The sequence below is a fragment of the Mytilus californianus genome, unplaced genomic scaffold, assembly GCF_021869535.1.
Source record: "Mytilus californianus isolate M0D057914Y unplaced genomic scaffold, xbMytCali1.0.p SCAF_6, whole genome shotgun sequence".
Classification (NCBI taxonomy): Eukaryota; Metazoa; Mollusca; class Bivalvia; order Mytilida; family Mytilidae; genus Mytilus; species Mytilus californianus.
Genome location: NW_026262712.1, coordinates 91,580,836 through 91,601,968, shown reverse-complemented (window position 1 = coordinate 91,601,968; position 21,133 = coordinate 91,580,836). Strand labels below are relative to the sequence as shown.

The following is a 21,133-nucleotide window of genomic DNA, read 5'->3' as shown; positions in this document are numbered from 1 at the left end:
TACAGTGTTATAGATGTTCCCCTTTACATCGTATCTTTTGGTGGTGCTCCTAAATAGGAGGTAATACGAAACAGACTTATACAAAAAAGCGCCATCTTCCGGTCTTTTTCACGAGGCCAAGATGGCAGAACAGGTACAGTCCACATGGCCGTCGAACAAATCTGTTTATTTGCATATTATCTATATACTATTTGTGTTTTATGAAAGTTTAATTACAATAAAAATAAATATGTGTTAATAAAACATGAATTTGAAAACTTTCTAAGAGCAGAAACACTTGAAATAATTACGGAAACTAAAAAAAAAAGGGGGGGCTGTTGTGGCACAATCAAGTCCGTTTAAAAGTTTGTCCAATAAATCTGCATTTTATTGACATTTCTTTATATAAATGAACAAACTTATGATAAGAACGAAATTACCTGAAACCATCATAATATATCTTATTTAAAAACTTAAAATTGGGATGAAAACAAATTTTATCAAAAAGTCTTACTCATACATGTATATTATAACGGTTAACCTTTTTGGGATTGTATTTTAAAATGAACTGTACTCGAGATTTATACAATATTAGCTTATTAATAATGCAAAGGTTGCTATGATAATCTATTTTATGCAATATGTAGTTATTTGCTTTTTATAAGGCGAAAATATATGTATCCGGCTCCATGGTCTGGTCTGCAAATTGTGTAAAAATATAAGGACCATAAGCGCTACACTTATAAAGCTAGTGTTGAGAATAATAAATGTGTAAAATGCAATGTTTACATAGTTAAAATTTTTTTGTAATAGAGTTGAACAAGCATGATAAATTATGGATTCAATGACAATGGGCAACCAATAAAATTAATAATTTATGACCGGCGGTACCAAGTGCTATTCTGGATTAACCTGCATCAGGAAAGCTCAAACCGAAAAAATTCAAAGCCAAGACTGTGAAATGACTTAAATATATGAGCTAAATTATGATAAGAAAAGAATAGCTAGATCAACCTTAGGTTAACATGAAAGCTACTGTCTATTGCAACTGGTCAGTTATATTTTATTACTAATCCCTTTTCTGATTCTTGAGGGTTTTTCTTATTTTGCCATAGACAAAATCTCCTACTCAGATTTTGCAAAAATCATTGGTCCTGTCTAGCAAAGTTTGCTGGTGTGCATTTTTAACCTTTTATGATAGCATGATTGTCCACCTGTTTTGTACTTGTTATTTGAAAATGTTTATTGAGTAGTTGGTCAAGTCGAGACACTGGTTTCCAATTCACCTGTAATGTTTGTCATCTGGCCTGGGAACACATTTATCGTTGTTTGATTTTCTTTGTTTACAAATTTAGACGGGGTGGACAGGGGTTTGGGAATATAGGAGGGGGAGTATAAATAGATATCTGTTGGAAAAGTTTTTTGAACAATTTTCCTCAGGGAGTAGGAGGGAAGTGGGAATCTAGGACTGTCCACCCCTCAATATACCTTGTAGTCCTTAGTTTGGACAGTGCATTACTTGCAAACCTTTTCCATACTCCTTCCCAATTTATTTCTTCCTGTTTTATGCCTCAAATAGCAAGTTGTAAAATGCAGTTTCACTAAAATAATTTTGGTCACCCACAAATTTAGTAGTGGTCCATTTGAGAAACGTAAAACTTTGGTATGTCTAGATCTGCAGCTGTCAAACAGAATTCAACTGACATTAAATTATCCATATTTTGAGTTGGAGTTGATGAAGTTTTCTCTAACTTTGATATAATTTTCCCAAAAGTACATCTAGTACACCACACTGAAAAAATATTATCGAGAAAGCGCAGGTGTGATATATTTTAATTTGCATTAATAAATAAGTGTGTTCTCAAGCCATCTGTCCTGCTATCATAACCTTAGAAACATTCAAAGTAATTTCGATGGCAATGCAGTCCATTTATTTAGAAAGGACAAGAAATCTGAAAACTGCTCCAAACTCAGAATCACAGAAGGAAATTAATGGTTCTAGTTAAACTCAGATTACAGTTGTTTGTAATATGTAATAAAAGTTTTTTAAAAATGTTAAAAACTGCAGTAACTAAGGCCCCAAATAAAGGTTTGCTTTAAGGGGTTCTTGGCTGACCCAAATTTTGAAAGCATACCTAATGTTTTTATGAGAATTGAGACCTTCAAATATTTTCACCAACTTTTTAGTTGTAATTAACTTTTTTTTTCAAGATGCGTGACAGAATTAATCAAAACCCAATGTAACAACTATATAAAGAAAAATATTCAGATCTACCAACCCTAAACACACTTAATTTTTATAGACTTAACCAAAAGCAAAATATAAGAATGAACAATTGTAACTTGTGTAACCTGTTGCCTAAAAATGAGCTTTCTAACATGTACCTTATATTTAACAACAATTCATACACAAATTACAGAGGAATATTTTTTTAATGTAATTCAAATTTCTATTTAACAGACAGAAAGGTCGTTTCAAAAGCAGCCTACAGTGTTTCTGAACAAGAAGCAAAACATTGGAAAAAAGAAGGCTCTTAGACACTATTTCAGTGTTGGTTTGGGATTCAAAACTCCAAGAGAGGTAAGAAAGTACATTTGTAGCAGCAAAAAATAAAACATTTTGCCAATGAGCTTAACCATCCAGTCTTGACAATTACCCACAAGCCTAGTCCTTCGAAAAAGGCCAGGAAAAAGCATGTGGGGCCAGTGAAAATGTCTTGTAAAAAGTAAGTAAACTCTTGTGCTCAAGTTTACAACTTGACCAATTCTGACCAATTTTAAGACAATTGGCAGTACTTAGACTCATTTAGAAAATAGATTTTGCTTGTGCTTTACACATGGATAAGGTCTATACCGGTAATGTCTAAATAAGAGAATTTAAAAAAAAGACTTCTTTTCATATGCCTAAGGCTAAGGTGCATTTTGAATAAAGCTGTAAATGATGTTTAATCACGATGGTCTACTGATATCATTGATGAAATGCCTAAAGGCTTCTGTCTGATACAGCTTCATTCAAAAGATTGCTAGAGGTCCATGCATATTTATTTTATACCCCTGGCCCTGCTCCAAACAAGGGGTGGAGGTACCGTAACACATTGTACTTGTAACTAACTGGATTCAAATTTATTATATTTTTAAAGTTTTAATGGGAGAGTGAAGACATTGTTTTACAGTCATGGGCATGCATAACATTAAAGAATTAATATTGACCAGCCAACTTGTGAAGTCCTAGATTCTTGATATCATTTGGCAACAAGCTTCATCTGGTTATGCTATACTGTATGGTATCTTTATTTCCTTTGGGTTTGATATTCTTCTAATCTTATTCCCCCAAGAATATCTTAAAATGGCATGCACATATATATAAATACATACCTCTCGATATTTTACCCCTTCATTAATTTTTGAATTTCCTTTTTCTTGTCACCAATCCAAGAAGGCTGAATAAAAGAAATTAAAAAATGACATCTTTTCATATGTCTCCAGTGCATTTTGTATACAATGTAGCTGTAAATGATGTTTTATCACGATGGTCTACTGATATCATTGATGAGATGCCTCATGGCTTTTATCTGATGCAGCAATAAAATTATCAGATTATAAAAACTTTCACTGTGCACTGTTAAACTTATTTGTTGCAGCCTGTAAAATCTGAGAACCTTCAATAACATGAATAAGGGCTTGTGTTCAGATGATCTTTCATCAGTATCCAATTAAATCTTTCCTTATAAAAATTTGATATTATTGCCTTCGACTAACAAAATAACTGACATGTTAACTTGGAAACTTGTCTGATTATAGTCTTAGAAATTTTATGTTCTAACCATATTTCTTGTCATTTATCTTATTTTATACACTGACCTGATTGCAAACATTCAAAAAAGCATCCTCCACCAATAAAAACTGGCCGCCACGAAATAGGCCAAAAGTGGCGCTTAAAAGTGGCGTTAAAACACCAACGATCAATCAATCAATCAAAAAAGCAAAACAGTATATAGTACTTTCATTGTTTTATGTATTCATTTTAAGCTCACCTGGCCCAAAAGAACATACCTCTCAATATTTTACCCTTTCATTAATTTTTAGATTTCCAATTTCTCATATCTCACCAGTCCAAAAAGTCTGAATAAAAGAAATAAAAAAATGACTGCCTTTTCATTTGTCTACGTGCATTTTGTATACAATGTACAAATGTAGCTGTAAATGATGTTTTATCACGATGGTCTACTGATATCATTGATGAGATGCCTCATGGCTTTTATCTGATGCAGCAATAAAATTATCAGATTATAAGAACTTTCACTGTGCACTGTTAAATTTATTTGTTGCAGCCTGTAAAATCTGAGAACTTTCAATAACATGAATAAGGGCTTGTGTTCAGATGATCTTTCAGTATCCAATTAAATCTTTCCTTATAAAAATTTGATATTTTTTACCTTCGACTAAGAAAAAAATGACATGTTAACTTGGAAACTTGTCTGATTATAGTCTGGAAATTTTATGTTCTTTCCATATTTCTTGACATTTGTCTTACTTCATACACTAACCTGATTGCAAACATTCAAAAAAGCAAAACAGTATATAGTACTTTCATTGTTTTATGTATTCATTTTAAGCTCACCTGGCCCAAAAGAACATACTTCTCAGTAGACGTATTTACACTTATATGCAAATTTGTCCGCCATTACGTAAAATCACACACAAGTTCCTGTAAAACTTAACATCACAATTAAAAATATTTGACGTCACAATTAAAAAGTGATTGTTGATTGACGTCGGAAGGTTATTCGGAGCAGATCTAAGGTCATTCGGAGACAAAATTCAGCTATTAAATACCAAAAGTGTAAATACGTTTATATTTTACCCTTTCATTAATTTTTAGTTGTCCAATTTCTCGTTTCTCACCAGTCCAAAAAGTCTGAATAAAAGAAATAAAAAAATGACTGCGTCCAATTTCTCGTTTCTCACCAGTCCAAAAAGTCTGAATAAAAGAAATAAAAAAATGACTGCCTTTTCATTTGTCTCCAGTGCATTTTGTATACAATGTAGCTGTAAATGATGTTTTATCACGATGGTCTACTGATATCATTGATGAGATGCCTTATGGCTTTTATCTGATGCAGCAATACAATCAATCACTTGTCAGTCATATTATAAATACTAAGTTGATAAAACATTTAATCAATATTTATATAACACTAACATCATGAATTAATTGTGTTTTTCTGTTTGCTGGTGAAAATACCAGTGTGTAATGAAATGATTGGTTGGTTAAAACTTTGCATAACAGCCAGGTCATCTGAACATGACCCCTCATGCATGGGATGTCTTCAGATGTGCCTGACTAAGACCAGTCTGATAATTATTGTGTTGGGCAGACAAATATATGAAACTCGCTAGTGCACGTGTGATCCCATATTTTGCCGTCTTCACAATCATTTTGATTAAACCTTCAATATTGTTTCAATAACTTTTTTTTCTTAAATTCACACAATTTAATATGTAAAAAAAAATGCTTAATTCTTATAAAACATGTTTTTTTGCTTACGACTATAGAACATGCACTAAATACTTGACACAGAGGGTAAATTAATAATGGTTTTGGGGAAGCACCTATTTTTTATACGACCGCAAAAAAATTTTGTGGTCGTATATTGGTATGTCGTTGGCGTCGTCGTCCGGCATCGTCGTCCGAATACATATTGGTTTTCGCACTCTAACTTTAGTTTAAGTGAATGGATCTTTTTGAAATTTGACCATAAGGTTAAATACCACAAAAGGAAGGTTGGGATTGATTTTGGGGGTTATGGTACCAACAGTTAAGGAATTAGGGGCCAAAAATGAGCATTTTCTAGTTTCCAGACAATAACTGTGGAACGGTGTATGGATCTCTCTGAAATTATACTACAAGTTTCCATACCACAAAGGGATGGTTAGGATTTGCTTTGGGGGGTTATGGCTCATACCGTTTAGGAATTAGGGGCAAAAAAGGGGGAAAAACAAGGTTGTCCTGGTTAATGGACAAATACTTTAGTACAAAACATAATTTAAAGCAGTGTAAGGGAGATAAATCAAATACATCATTGAAATTATCTCCCTTACACTGCTTTTAAATTATGTATAAAGTAATGGTTAATGAACAATAAAGATAATCTAAAACAGTGTAAGGGAGGTAATCCAAATACAACGTTTTGGTTACTTCCCTTACACTGCTTTTAAATTATGTTTAAAGAAATGCATATTTATAAAGGAAGACCAGTAAAAATATCTGCAAATGTTTTCATCTTTTTTTTTTTACAAAAAAATCCATATGAAAGATTTGACACTATATTTTTATTAATTCTATTATAAAATAGATTAAGTTAGCACTATGGTAAATTTAAATGGGTAATTATGGTTGCCAACTCCATTGGAAATTTGAATTGAGATTATGACCATATCTTGAGGGAAAGAATTTTTTTGGGGGAAAAAGGGGGGGGGGATAAAAAGAAATTGTGGGGGGCCAATTTTTTCTCATTTCAGATTTCAGAAATTAAAAAGAATTATTCTTCAAATATTATTTTTTTTTCAAATTTCAAATATTGAAAAATTTCAAGAAGTAATCTTTAATTGCACAGTATGGCGCATTAGATTTGTAAAATCTTTGATCACATTTATTTATTTGTTATGCCGAATCTAACAGTGTATTTAGATTTTTAATTTTGGGTCCAGTTTTCAAATTGGTCTACATTAATGTCCAAAGGGTCCAAAATTAAACTTTGTTTGATTTTAGCAAAAATTGAATATATGAGGTTCTTTGATATGCTGAATCTAAACATGTATTTAGATTTTTATACGACCGCAAAAAAATTTTTGTGGTCGTATATTGGTATGACGTTGGCGTCGTCGTCGTCGTCCGGCGTCGTCGTCCGAATACGCATTAGTTTTCGCACTCTAACTTTAGTTTAAGAGAATGGATCTCTGTGAAATTTTACCATAAGGTTCAATACCACAAAAGGAAGGTGGGGATTGATTTTGGGGGTTATGGTACCAACAGTTAAGGAAAAAGGGGCCAAAAATAAGCATTTTCTAGTTTCCAGACAATAACTGTGGAACAGTGTATGGATCTCTCTGAAATTATACTACAAGTTTCCATACCACAAAGGGATGGTTAGGATTTGCTTTGGGGGGTTATGGCTCAAACCGTTTAAGAATTAGGGGCAAAAAAGGGGGAAAAACAAGGTTGTCCTGGTTAATGGACAAATACTTTAGTACAAAACATAATTTAAAGCAGTGTAAGGGAGATAAATCAAATACATCATTGAAATTACCTCCCTTACACTGCTTTTAAATTATGTATAAAGTAATGGTTAATGAACAATTAAGATAATTTAAAACAGTGTAAGGGAGGTAATCCAAATACAACGTTTTTGTTACTTCCCTTACACTGCTTTTAAATTATGTTTAAAGAAATGCATATTTATAAAGGAAGACCAGTAAAAATATCTGCAAATGTTGCATCTTTTTTTTTTACAAAAAAATCCATATGAAAGATTTGACACTATATTTTAAATTCTATTATAAAATAGATTAAGTTAGCACTATGGTAAATTTAAATGGGTAATTATGGTTGCAAATTCCATTGGAAATTTGAATTGAGATTATGACCATATCTTGAGGGAAAGAATTTTTTGGGGGAAAGGGGGGGGGGGGGGTAAAAAGAAATTGTGGGGGGTCAATTTTTTCTCATTTCAGATTTCAGAAATTAAAAAGAATTATTCTTCAAATATTATTTTTTTTTCAAATTTCAAATATTGAAAAATTTCAAGAAGTAATCTTTAATTGCACAGTATGGCGCATTAGATTTGTAAAATCTTTGACCACATTTATTTATTTGTTATGCCGAATCTAACCGTGTATTTAGATTTTTAATTATGGGTCCAGTTTTCAAATTGGTCTACATTAAGGTCCAAAGGGTCCAAAATTAAACTTTGTTTGATTTTAACAAAAATTGAATATATGGGGTTCTTTGATATGCTGAATCTAAACATGTATTTAGATTTTTTATTTTTGGCCCAGTTTTCAAGTTTGTCCAAATTGGGGTCCAAAATTAAAATTTGTTTGATTTCAACAAAAATTGAATATATGGGGTTCTTTGATATGCTGAATCTAACCATGTATTTAGAATTTTTTATTTGTGGGCCCCGCTATCAAATTGGTTCATATTGAGGTCAAAAGGGTCCAAAATTAAACTTTGTTTGATTTCATCAAAAATTGAATTATTGGGGTTCTTTGATATGCCAAATCTAACCGTGTATTTAGATTTTTATGCCCCCGCCGTAGCGGAGGGGGCATTAAGTTTTACCCTTGTCCGTCTGTACGTACGTACGTACGTACGTACGTCCCGAAATTGGTTTCCGTTCTCTAACTTCAGTTTGCCTCAACCAAATGTTATGAAACTTATACACAATGCTTATTACCACAAAACACAGATCAAGTTTGAATTTTGGTGGCGTCACTTTAACCGATCTAGAGTTATGGCCCTTTATAAAAGGAAATATTGCAAAATTTTTAGTTTCCGTTCTCTAACTTAAGTTTGCCTCAACCAAATGTGATGAAACTTATACACAATGCTCATTACCACAAAACACAGATCAAGTTTGAATTTTGGTGGCGTCACTTTAACCGATCTAGAGTTATGCCCCTTTATAAAAGGAAATATTGCAAAATTTTTAGTTTCCGTTCTCTAACTTAAGTTTGCCTCAACCAAATGTGATGAAACTTATACACAATGCTCATTACCACAAAACACAGATCAAGTTTGAATTTTGGTGGTGTCACTTTAACCGATCTAGAGTTATGCCCCTTTATAAAAGGAAAAATTGCAAAATTTTTATTTTCTTCTAAATATCAAGTTTATATAATATATTTTTAAAATTGGAGTTATCTTCCTTTGACCATGATTATAGTTGGATCAACTACAATCAATGCTTTATACAATGCAATGTTTAATATTGACTTCCACTGATAAAACACAGATCAAGTTGAATTTGGGTAGTGTCACTTTAACCATTATTGAGTTATGCCCCTTTATAAATAGAAAGATTGCAAATTTTTTTAGTTTCCATTCTGTAACTGAAGGTTTCCCCAGCCAAACATTATGAAACCTATACACAATATTCATTACCACAAAACTCAGTAAGGATCAAGTACAATTTTTTTGTTTCAGTTCTCTAACTTAAGTTTGCCTCAACCAAATGTGATGAAACTTTTACACAATGCTTATCACTACATAATACAGATTAAGTACGAAATTAGGTGGCAACACTTTTACCATTCTAGAGTTATGTCCCTTTATAAACATAAAAATTGCTGAATTTTTTAGTTTGTCTCAACCAAATGTTGTAAAACTTATACACAACTGTTCTAGAGTTATGGGTGTTTACAAATAGAAAAATTGCTGAATTTTTAGTTTCTGTTCTCTACTTAAGTTAGCCTCAACCAAATGTTATGAGACTTACACACAATGCTTATTACCACAAAACTCAGATCAAGTTCAAATTTGGGTAGCGTTACTTTTACCGTTCTACAGTTAAGTCTCTTTATAACTATATGATATGCAAGCGGGGGCATCATCTGTGTCCACATGTGGACACTATCCACATTTATTAATTTTGGGTCCCGTTTTTTAAATTGGTCTACATTAAGGTCCAAAGGGTCCAAAATTAGACTTAGTTTGATTTTAACAAAAATTGAATTTTTGGGGTTCTTTGATATGCTGAATCTAAACATGTGTTCAGATTTTTGATTATGGGCTCAGTTTTCAAGTTGGTCCAAGTTGGGGTCCAAAATTAAACTTTGTTTGATTTCAACAAAAATTGAATATATGGGGTTCTTTGATATTCTGAATCTAAACATGTATTTAGATTTTAGATTTTTGGCCCAGTTTTAAAGTTTGTCCAAATTGGGGTCCAAAATTAAACATTGTTTGATTTCAACAAAAATTGAATATATGGGGTTCTTTGATATGCTGAATCTTACCATGTATTTAGATTTTTTATTTGTGGGCCCGCTATCAAATTGGTTCATATTGAGGTCAAAAGGGTCCAAAATTAAACTTTGTTTGATTTCATCAAAAATTGAATTAATGGGGTTCTTTGATATGCCAAATCTAACTGTGTTTTTAGATTTTTAATTTTGGGTCCCGTTTTTTAAATTGGTCTACATTAAGGTCCAAAGGGTCCAAAATTAACCTTAGTTTAATTTTAACAAAAATTGAATTCTTGGGGTTCTTTGATATGCTGAATCTAAACATGTGTTTAGATTTTTGATTATGGGCCCAGTTTACAAGTTGGTCCAAGTTGGGGTCCAAAATAAAACTTTGTTTGATTTCAACAAAAATTAAATATATGGGGTTCTTTGATATGCTGAATCTAAACATGTATTTAGATTTTAGATTTTTGGCCCAGTTTTCAAGTTGGTCCAAATTGGGGTCCAAAATTAAACTTTGTTTGATTTCAACAAAAATTGAATATATGGGGTTCTTTGATATGCTGAATCTTACCCTGTATTTAGATTTTTTATTTGTGGGCCCGCTATCAAATTGGTTCATATTGAGGTCAAAAGGGTCCAAAATTAAACTTTGTTTGATTTCATCAAAAATTGAATTATTGGGGTTCTTTGATATGCCAAATCTAACTGTGTTTTTAGATTTTCAATTTTGGGTCCCGTTTTTTAAATTGGTCTACATTAAGGTCCAAAGGGTCCAAAATTAAACTTAGTTTGATTTTAACAAAAATTGAATTCTTGGGGTACTTTGATATGCTGAATCTAAACATGTGTTTAAATTTTTGATTATGGGACCAGTTTTCAAGTTTGTCCAAGTTGGGGTCCAAAATTAAACTTTGTTTGATTTCAACAAAAATTGAATATATGGGGTTCTTTGATATGCTGAATCTAACCATGTATTTTGATTTTGGACATTGGACCATTATAGGTAAATTAAAAAAATTGAAGTTCTTAGACCACATTCTTTCTGTGTCAGAAACCTATGCTGTGTCAAATATTTAATCACAATCCAAATTCAGAGCTGTATCAAGCTTGAATGTTGTGTCCATACTTGCCCCAACTGTTCAGGGTTCGACCTCTGCGGTCGTATCAAGCTGCGCCCAGCGAAGCATTTTATTGATTTTTGGCCCAGTTTTCAAGTTGGTCCAAATTGGGGTCCAAAATTAAACTTTGTTTGATTTCAACAAAAATTGAATATATGGGGTTCTTTGATATGCTGAATCTAACCATGTATTTAGATTTTTTATTTGTGGACCCCGTTATCTAATTGGTTCATATTGAGGTCAAAAGGGTCCAAAATTAAACTTTGTTTGATTTCATCTAAAATTGAATTATTGGGGTTCTTTGATATTCCAAATCTAACCGCGTATTTAGGTTTTTAATTTTGGGTCCTGTTTTTTAAATTGGTCTACATTGAGGTCCAAAGGGTCCAAAATTAAACTTAGTTTGATTTTGACAAAAATTGAATTCTTGGGGTTCTTTGATTTGCTGAATCTAAACATGTGTTTAGATTTTTGATTATGGGCCCAGTTTTCAAGTTGGTCCAAGATAGGGTCCAGTATTTAAACTTTGTTTGATTTCAACAAAAATTGAATATATGGGGTTCTTTGATATGCTGAATCTAAACATGTATTTAGATTTTTGATTATGGGCCCAGTTTTCAAGTTGGTCCAAATTGGGGTCCAAAATTAAACTTTGTTTGATTTCAACAAAAATTGAATAAATGAGGTTCTTTGATATGCTGAATCTAACCATGTATTTAGATTTTTTATTTGTAGGCCCCGCTATCAAATTGGTTCATATTGAGGTCAAAAGGGTCCAAAATAAAATTGTTTGATTTCATCGAAAATTGAATTATTGGGGTTCTTTGATATGCCAAATCTAACCGTGTTTTTAGATTTTTAATTTGGGTCCCGTTTTTTAAATTGGTCTTCATTGAGTTCCAAAGGGTCCAAAATTAAACTTAGTTTGATTTTAACAAAAATTGAATTCTTGGGGTTCTTTGATATGCTGAATCTAAACATGTGTTTAGATTTTTGATTATGGGCCCAGTTTTCAAGTTGGTCCAAGTTGGGGTCCAAAATTAAACTTTTTTTGATTTCAACAAAAATTGAATATATGGGGTTCTTTGATATGCTGAATCTAACCATGAATTTAGATTTTTTATTTGTGGGCCCCGCTATCAAATTGGTTCATATTGAGGTCAAAAGGGTCCAAAATTAAACTTTGTTTGATTTCATCAAAAATTGAATTATTGGGGTTCTTTGATATTCCAAATTTAACCGTGTATTTAGATTTTTAATTTTAAGTCCCGTTTTTTAAATTGGTCTACATTAAGGTCCAAAGGGTCCAAAATTAAACTTAGTTTGATTTTAGCAAAAATTGAATTCTTGGGGTTCTTTGATATGCTGAATCTAAACATGTGTTTAGATTTTTGATTATGGGCCCAGTTTTCAAGTTTGTCCAAGTTGGGGTCCAAAATTAAACTTTGTTTGATTTTAACAAAAATTGAATATATGGGGTTCTTTGATATGCTGAATCTAACCATGTATTTTGATTTTGGACATTGGACCATAATAGGTAAATTAAAAAAATTCAAGTTCTTAGACCACATTCTTTCTGTGTCAGAAACCTATGCTGTGTCAAATATTTAATAACAATCCAAATTCAGAGCTGTATCAAGCTTGAATGTTGTGTCCATACTTGCCCCAACTGTTCAGGGTTCGACCTCTGCGGTCGTATCAAGCTGCGCCCCAGCGAAGCATTTTATCTGCAGATTTTACAGATAACGGATTTCATTGTAAATGTTTTGTTTGTTAGATGAATGATTACATTTTGTCTGACCAAATGTCGGACTGTATTTTGATGAATGTCATGAATTCTGTTTGCTTGTTATTCCTGGATGGAAATATCTCCAAGCATTTTGTGGTGTTGTAATTTATCTATAGGCAGATTATTTTTGTTCTAGTTATAATTTAAAGATAATATGACTCGGTTGACTTAGAAAAAACATTGAATGAAATTATGTTAATTATTTTCCTTGGCTAATATTTCCACATTGCTAAGTCTGCAAATGATGTCTTATCACGATGGTCTACTGATAAAACCAGTGAAGAAATGCCTATTGGCTTCTGTCTGATGCAGACAATTACTACTTGACTTTTGGTCTGTCAATTTTTCATTTGAAACTTACAACATGTAAAAATACCTGAATAACTTTATTTGAACATGCATATATATACAGTTAACTCTCGTTCCGAAATCAGTCGACTCGAAATTTCGGATGAGTCAAAGTTTTCCTGTGGTCCCGAACTTTGTTCCATATAATATAGGTATTTCGACTCCTGATGAGTCGAAATTTCAGTTGACCCGAAACTAAATTTACGGTTTCAAGGGTAACAAAAGTATTCAAATAACATTTTTATCTTGATTTAATACACATATGTCAAAACAAGAATGTGGGGATTTAAATGGATTGTTGAGTTCATCTGACAATACATGTGTAATTAAATTCCCGGTCGCTGACCACTTTATTGATATATGACATTCATTTTCTACGAGTGTTTACCTAAGATTATCTGTGATCACCATAAAAAATAATTAGTGATATATATATACATTGTTATAGTTTATGAAAAATTATTTTAAATGTTTTAAAAACAATTAACCGTAATCATTCATTAATGAGCTTGGTTGTGCATAAAGTAGGGATTAAGACTTGGTGATCAACTCAAAACTACTCAATTGGCTTCTTTGATCTTTTCATATTTTCTCTTGCAGAAAAAGATTGAAATAAAAGAAAATGAAAACAAATCTTAATTTTCTAAAAATTCTTGTTTTTGAGAATGAACAATTTTGTCAACTGGTATCTCAAAATATTTCTCTGGTCTGGCTGACTTCGAGATAACAAGAGTCGACTGTATATATCATTGATTGATAAAGAAGATTACCCAAATTTAAGGATTGCTATTTTCATATAGTTTTATTATGTATAAACCTTTATTTCAGGCTATTAATGGAAGCTACGTTGACAAGAAGTGTCCATTCACTGGTAATGTTCACATTAGAGGAAGAATCCTGTCAGGTGTGGTCCTTAAAATGAAGATGATGAGGACCATTGTTATCAGAAGAGATTATCTTCATTATGTCAAGAAGTACAACAGATTTGAAAAGAGGCACAAAAACATGTCTGTCCATTGCAGTCCAGCTTTCAGGTACATATAGCTTTTCTTTCAGGATGAAAAAAATCATAATTTGTTTGTTACATGTATGTATACTTTATCCCTGAGAGAGCAGACAGTTCACCCCAGTAAACATTATTCGCACAGACAACACATTGATATAAATACATCCTCTTTAACAGTATGACAAATATTACCATTATTTCCTAATTCAAACAGTAGATTTTGTGCCCTCTTGATTAATGAGATGACTATTACATGTATGCCAATGAGGAAAATTCTTTTCAGAACTGTGAAGAAAACGCACGTCAGTCTGAGGCATAGTTTAGTTGTAAAAGTAGACATTGAAATACAATTGTATAATGATACCAGTTCTATAATTTTTTCTCACTGTGAACATCACCAAAAACTGGTTATAACATTCAATTTTCAAGCCAGATAGAATAATTTACAAATGTCTTTGATGTTAATTTGCATGCTTGGCTAGAATGTAAAAAACCACATAGGATATTTTTTTGAAAAGATAATACTTTAAAGTGTATAAGGCTAAACTTAAAGACATAGTTCTTTTTCTTTCCTCCCTACCTATCTTAAATGTTCATGCCTATTCAACACATTTTATCGACCAATATTGTTAAGCAGATGATAAACTTTTTCAGATAGAAGCCTGACCCTCTTTTTTGGAAAATTTGTCTAGATTCTATTGGCATGTAGTAGAAATTCAAACTTGCCAAATAGAAATTTATCAAACCTTGGCTGTTGGGCCTATCGCCAAGCCTGAAGACCATCATTAACAGTCCAGACATTTTGGTTAGGCACTGTAAAAGTACAGAATTTAAAATGAAGATCCATATATAACCATTCCTTCCTCATTCAATCAGTAAATTTTGAACGTTTATGTTTTAAGAGTTAACTGTAACGTGTGCCAATGAGGAAAATTCTTTTCAGAACTGTGAAGAAAACGCACGTCAGTCTGAGGCATAGTTAAGTTGTAAAAGTAGACATTGAAATACAATTGTAATATGATACCAGTTCTACAGTTTTTTCTCACTGTGAACATCACCAAAAACTGGTTATGACATTCATTTTTCAAGCCAGATAGAATAAATTGCAAATATCTTTGATGTTAATTTTCAGGCTTGGCTTGAAAGTAAAAAACCACATGGAATATTAAAGTGCTGCATTTTCATGAAATATTTTAAATAAGCATTTATGACTTTTTCATAGCAAAGTTTTATATTTTGCAATCCATAGTCGGTCATTATTTACTAAGGTGTCACAGGCTTGGCACAAAGGAGTATAATCCGCATGGGATATTGAAGTGCTGCATTTTCATGAAATACTTTGAATCAGCATTTACTACCATTTTCATGGCAAAGTTTTATATTTTGCAATCCATAGACGGTCATTATTTGCTAAGATGTCACAGTAAGGGGGGTTGACTTAAGTTAGATTTGAAAATAATTGGATGAATATTTTCATGCTGTTTTAGTTTGTTCAAGTCCACTATAGAGTAAAGAGACAAATTAAATTAATATGCATTTGCAAGTAGTAAAAACAATAATTAAGTCTCCCAAACGAAGTTTGGGAAGACTTATTGTTTTTGCTCAGTTCTTATTATTATTATTATTCTTCTTCTTCTTCTTCTTCTTCTTCTTCTTCCGCCGCTTTTAAATTTGAACTTGTCCGCACCCGTTCTCCAAAACCGCTTGTCGGATTAACTTAGGGTTTCGCAATATGTTAGACTAACATGTCTAGTGGTGCAATCAGGGTTTTGTTTTTGCAATGGGGTTTATAAAGGGGTACTTTGAGGGGCAAAAAGAAAAGAGGGTTTTACTATAGAACCCTATGGGATTTTATTTTTTAAAATTTTCAAATGATTATAAATTGAAAACCGTTCGTGATAGACACAAACTTTTTAATTGAAAATGTTCTAAATGATGAAGCCCATTAAATGAAATACAGGGTTATTCCCCAGGGGTCACCCCCACCCCCTGCCATTTAAGAAAGTTCTAATACCTTGTAAGTGGTCAAGATCCCCACCCCTAAACCATATATATTCTGGTTTGTCATGCTAAGATGGTTTGAATGATATACAGGGTTAGTCCCCAGGGGTCATCCCCACCCCCTGTCATTTGAGAAAGTTCATATATCTTGTAAATGGTCGAGATCCCCACCCCTAAACCATATATATTCTGGTTTGTCATGATAAAGTACATCAAATGTAATACAGGGTTAGTCCCCAGGGGTCACCCCCACCCCCTGCCATTTAAGAAAGTTCTAATATCTTCTAAGTTGTCAAGATCCCCACCCCTAAACCATATATATTCTGGTTTGTCATGCTGAGATGGTTTGAATGATATACAGGGTAAGTCCCCAGGGGTCATCCCGACCCCCTGCCATTTGAGAAAGTTCTAATATCTTGTAAATGGTCGAGATCCCCACCCCTAAACCATATATATTCTGGTTTGTCATGATAAAGCACATCAAATGTTATACAGGGTTAGTCCCCAGCGGTCACCCCCACCCCTTGCCATTTGAGAAAGTTCTAATATCTTGTAAATGGTCGAGATCCCCACCCCTAAACCATATATATTCTGGTTTGTCATGATAAAGCACATCAAATGAAATACAGGGTTAGTCTCCAGGGGTCACCCCCACCCCCTGCCATTTAAGAAAGTTCTAATATCTTCTAAGTGGTCAAGATCCCCACCCCTAAACCATATATATTCTGGTTTGTCATGCGAAGATGGTTTGAATGATAGACAGGGTTAGTCCCCAGGGGTCATCCCGACCCCCTGCCATTTGAGAAAGTTCTAATATCTTGTAAATGGTTGAGATCCCTACCCCTAAACCATATATATTCCTATTTGTCATGATAAAGTACATCATATGTAATACAGGGTTAGTCCCCAGGGGTCACCCCCACCCCCTGCCATTTAAGAAAGTTCTAATATCTTCTAAGTTGTCAAGATCCCCACCCCTAAACCATATATATTCTGGTTTGTCATGCTAAGATGGTTTGAATGATATACAGGGTTAGTCCCCAGGGGTCATCCCGACCCCCTGCCATTTTAGAAAGTTCTAATATCTTGTAAATGGTCGAGATCCCCACCCCTAAACCATATATATTCTGGTTTGTCATGATAAAGCACATCAAATGTTATATAGGGTAAGTCCCCAGGGGTCACCCCCTCCCCCTGCCATTTAAGAAAGTTCTAATATCTTCTAAGTGGTCAAGATCCCCACCCCTAAACCATATATATTCTGGTTTGTCATGCTGAGATGGTTTGAATGATATACAGGGTAAGTCCCCAGGGGTCATCCCGACCCCCTGCCATTTGAGAAAGTTCTAATATCTTGTAAATGGTCGAGATCCCCACCCCTAAACCATATATATTCTGGTTTGTCATGATAAAGCACATCAAATGTTATACAGGGTTAGTCCCCAGCGGTCACCCCCACCCCTTGCCATTTGAGAAAGTTCTAATATCTTGTAAATGGTCGAGATCCCCACCCCTAAACCATATATATTCTGGTTTGTCATGCCAAGATGATTTGAATGATATACAAGGTTAGTCCCCAGGCATCACTAATGCATATAACTTTACTGGACCAAACCAATTTTCACTGGACGTTGCCCAATGTCAGGCGACCCTGGGAATTACGAATTATGGGAGCTTCGTTTGGGAGACTTCGTAACAGCATCCTGTTACAATCATTTCTTGTTTATTGTGGGTTTTCTTTGTCTCATCAATTTTGTGGAAAGATCTTACTTTAAGGAATGTAAAAGGCTAAAGACGTAGTTTTTATGCCCCCGCTGTCACCAGAGGGAGCATTTAGTGTTACCCTTGGCTGTCTGTATGTACATCCCAAAATTAGTTTCCATTCTCTAATTTTAATTTGCCTCAACCAAATGTTATGAAACTTATACACAATGCTAATTACCACAAAACATAGATTAAGTTCGAATTTGGGTGGCGTCACTTTTACTGTTCTCGAGTTATGCCTCTTTATAACGTTATATGCAAGTTCTTCATTTATTTTTTTCTTTCCTACCTACCTATTTTAAATGTTCATGCCTATACAACACATTTTATCGACCAATATTCAATTGTAAGCACCATTACAGTCTTGATGATAAACTTAGCAGCCTTAGGTCTGATCCTCATTTTTGGAAATTTTGTCTTAATTTCTATTAGACCATGTTAGACGGTAGTAGAAATTCATACTGGCCCAATGGACATTTTACAAGTCTGGGCAGTGGGCAGTCATTAACAGTTCAGATATTTTAGAAAGGCACTATAAAAGTGCCGTATTTTAAAGAAAGATGCATATATAAGCTTTCTTTCCTAATTCAAACATTAGATAATGTCCATTTACATTTTAAGAGTTAACTATAACTTGTGTGCCAATGAGGAAAATACTTATCTGAACTGTGAAGAAAACGCACGTCAGTCTGAGGCATATTTTAGTTTTATAAGCGGACATTAAAACATAATTGTTTTATGATACTTATTCTATAATTTTTCTCACTGTGAACATCACCGAAAACTGGTTATAACATTCAATTTTGTTCACCTTTAGTTTTACAACCCAGATATAATGAATTGCAAATGTCTTTCATGTTAATTTGCAGGCAAGCTTATTAAAAAACAAGAATGGATATCAAAGTGTTTCTTTTTCATAAACTGTTATGAGTTAACATCTTCCTATTTTTATCACAAAGTTTTATATTTTTCAATCCGTAGATGCTTGGAATATTATCATAAAATGCACAGTTCTTAAAATCTGTCTATGATGTGTCTATATACTCCAGGGGTACCTACTAAAATTTCATTCCCCAAACATAACTGGGTAAATTATAGTCTTGGAAATTGCTTATATACTATTTAAGGATTATTTTTCATAAAGTATTATCAATTGTTTTGTCATTTGAGAATTGTGAAAGGAGGGAGAATAGATGTTCTGTTCAAAACCAGGGATACACAGTATAAAACGTTGGCAAAATATTCTTTGTTATTAATTATATTTACTTCATTTCAATAATATTTAGTAAAATGAAACAATTAACAGCCTGTTTCTTTCAAGAAGTGAAGAAATAAAAAGAAAAATGAAAAATAACTGTCCCTCTGTTTTAACATGACAAAGGTGGTTGTGCATTATCATGTATACATGTTTCAAACAAAATTACTATTTGATATTCAACCTTTTGTGTCAAGTTGACTTGTGTTTGGTAGCATTCTTATGTCTAGATTTATAATTGGGCAAGACAATTGAGAGAATATTGACAAGCATGTCAGCAATTCGGTTCATGTTTAAAGTTGTTTAAAATTTGGTTGAAAAAATTGTCAATTTATCTGTAATGGATTTAAATCAATATACCAATGAGGAACCACTTTGATCTAAATAAAAAACATGTCAGTCTGAAGCACATTTAATTCTACATGTGCATGATGTATATACATACAGGAGCAGGTCTTTTTCTTAAAATACATATTAATATAAACTTTGGTAAATAATAAGTTCAGAAATGGAGGGATTTTGAATTTGGAATTAGGATTAAATATGACTGGTCAAAGGAATATATTTCTTTATTTTACAGAGATCTGGTTGTTGGAGATGTTGTCACAGTAGGAGAGTGTCGACCTCTGAGTAAAACAGTACGATTCAATGTTATTGGTATCAAGAAGACAGGTTCCTCCAAAAAAGGATTTAGAAAATTCTAAATAAAAAAATGGACATGTATTTTGATTATTGTCTTAAATTGGCATCCTGAGAAACAAAATTTCAGAACATAGTTGCACAGAGGAATGTTTCACATAATTATCAGTGTTCCCTCTGTCTGTATCACTTTGCTAGGCTCTTCATAAAATTAAAATGGAGAATAGAAATTGGGAATGTGTCAAAGAGACAACAACCTGACCAAAGAGCAGAAAACAGCCCAAGACCATATCACGGCTTTGTGCCGTTAAATTTGTTAACCAGGCCTAAAAAACTGAGACCAGAAAATATCAACAACGTCATAAAGAATGAACAGATATTTATAAGTTAGAGCCATACTTATCAGGTCATCTTCTTGTTTGCTGATGAAACAAAGAAAAACAGTTGTTTCTATCATGCAAACTACACAAATACAATCAGATAAATCAACTATCAGATTTTCATCATATTTATATTGTAAAATATCAGCTGCTAGACACAACATGAAGCCTTTTTGAAAAAAATTCACTGCGCTCGCGACAAAAGGCTTCATATTGTGACTCTCGCAGCTGATATTTAACAATATCAATATACAGACAACCTGATAATCGGTACCTTCATGATTCTGCCAACATATGCTTGGCTGCTATTTATTCCATTTGTATTAAAATTCAGTCTCACAAAATTTAAAAGTTAAAAAGTGGTGGAAAAATTTACGAGTCCCACCACTGAGGAAGCTTCATTATCTCCAAACAATAAGATTTCCACACTTTTGAAAAAGATGCCCCACTAAGGATATTATGTTTATGATCTGTATGTCTATCCAGTGGTTTTTAGTTTGCCCCTATCAGGTTAAAGATTTGGTTTAAGGTAGTTAACCATGAAGTAGTGATCACATCAACTTAAAACTTAGTACACATATTTATTATGGTGTGATTTTTAAAGATGTGTGCCAAACAAGGGTTTTGACCCAGATTGGGTGGATTAATTAGCATGGGATAACATTTACGGTATCAATTTTGTTACACCAAATGTGCATTTCAACAAAAATAAAAATAAGATATGGTATGATTGCCCTTGAGACCAGAGACCAAATGCAAAGAAGTAAGCACCTAAGGGTGTCAGTACGGCCTTCAACAATTAGCAAAACCATTCCGTATGGCAAGTTATGAAAGGCCCCGATTTAACAAATGTAAAACAATGAACGAAAAACAAAGGAACAT

General features: G+C 33.0%; 1 protein-coding gene, 2 long non-coding RNA genes and 4 other non-coding genes across 7 annotated transcripts; 6 read left to right on the top strand and 1 right to left on the bottom strand.

The window, feature by feature from the left end:
• The first annotated feature begins 88 nt into the window (after window positions 1–88).
• Window positions 89–19,955, top strand: LOC127706363 (40S ribosomal protein S11-like). The gene is made up of 4 exons (XM_052210943.1): window positions 89–133; window positions 2,441–2,560; window positions 14,035–14,240; window positions 19,813–19,955. The coding sequence occupies exons 1-4, from the start codon at window positions 122–124 to the stop codon at window positions 19,934–19,936; spliced, it is 462 nt and encodes a 153-aa protein (XP_052066903.1). The 5' UTR covers window positions 89–121; the 3' UTR covers window positions 19,937–19,955.
• LOC127707039 (small nucleolar RNA SNORD35) lies at window positions 3,488–3,564 on the top strand. The gene has a single exon (XR_007984720.1). It is a non-coding gene; the product is annotated as a small nucleolar RNA SNORD35 (small nucleolar RNA).
• Window positions 4,178–4,254, top strand: LOC127707038 (small nucleolar RNA SNORD35). The gene has a single exon (XR_007984719.1). It is a non-coding gene; the product is annotated as a small nucleolar RNA SNORD35 (small nucleolar RNA).
• On the top strand, window positions 5,030–5,106 carry LOC127707040 (small nucleolar RNA SNORD35). The gene has a single exon (XR_007984721.1). It is a non-coding gene; the product is annotated as a small nucleolar RNA SNORD35 (small nucleolar RNA).
• Window positions 9,648–12,335, top strand: LOC127706365 (uncharacterized). Its single transcript, XR_007984434.1, has 3 exons — window positions 9,648–10,189; window positions 10,713–11,400; window positions 12,321–12,335. It is a non-coding gene; the product is annotated as an uncharacterized LOC127706365 (long non-coding RNA).
• On the bottom strand, window positions 10,943–12,789 carry LOC127706368 (uncharacterized). The gene is made up of 2 exons (XR_007984438.1): window positions 12,659–12,789; window positions 10,943–11,006 (listed from the first exon to the last, which is right to left on the bottom strand). It is a non-coding gene; the product is annotated as an uncharacterized LOC127706368 (long non-coding RNA).
• On the top strand, window positions 13,095–13,174 carry LOC127707037 (small nucleolar RNA SNORD35). The gene has a single exon (XR_007984718.1). It is a non-coding gene; the product is annotated as a small nucleolar RNA SNORD35 (small nucleolar RNA).
• Window positions 19,956–21,133: the final 1,178 nt, after the last annotated feature.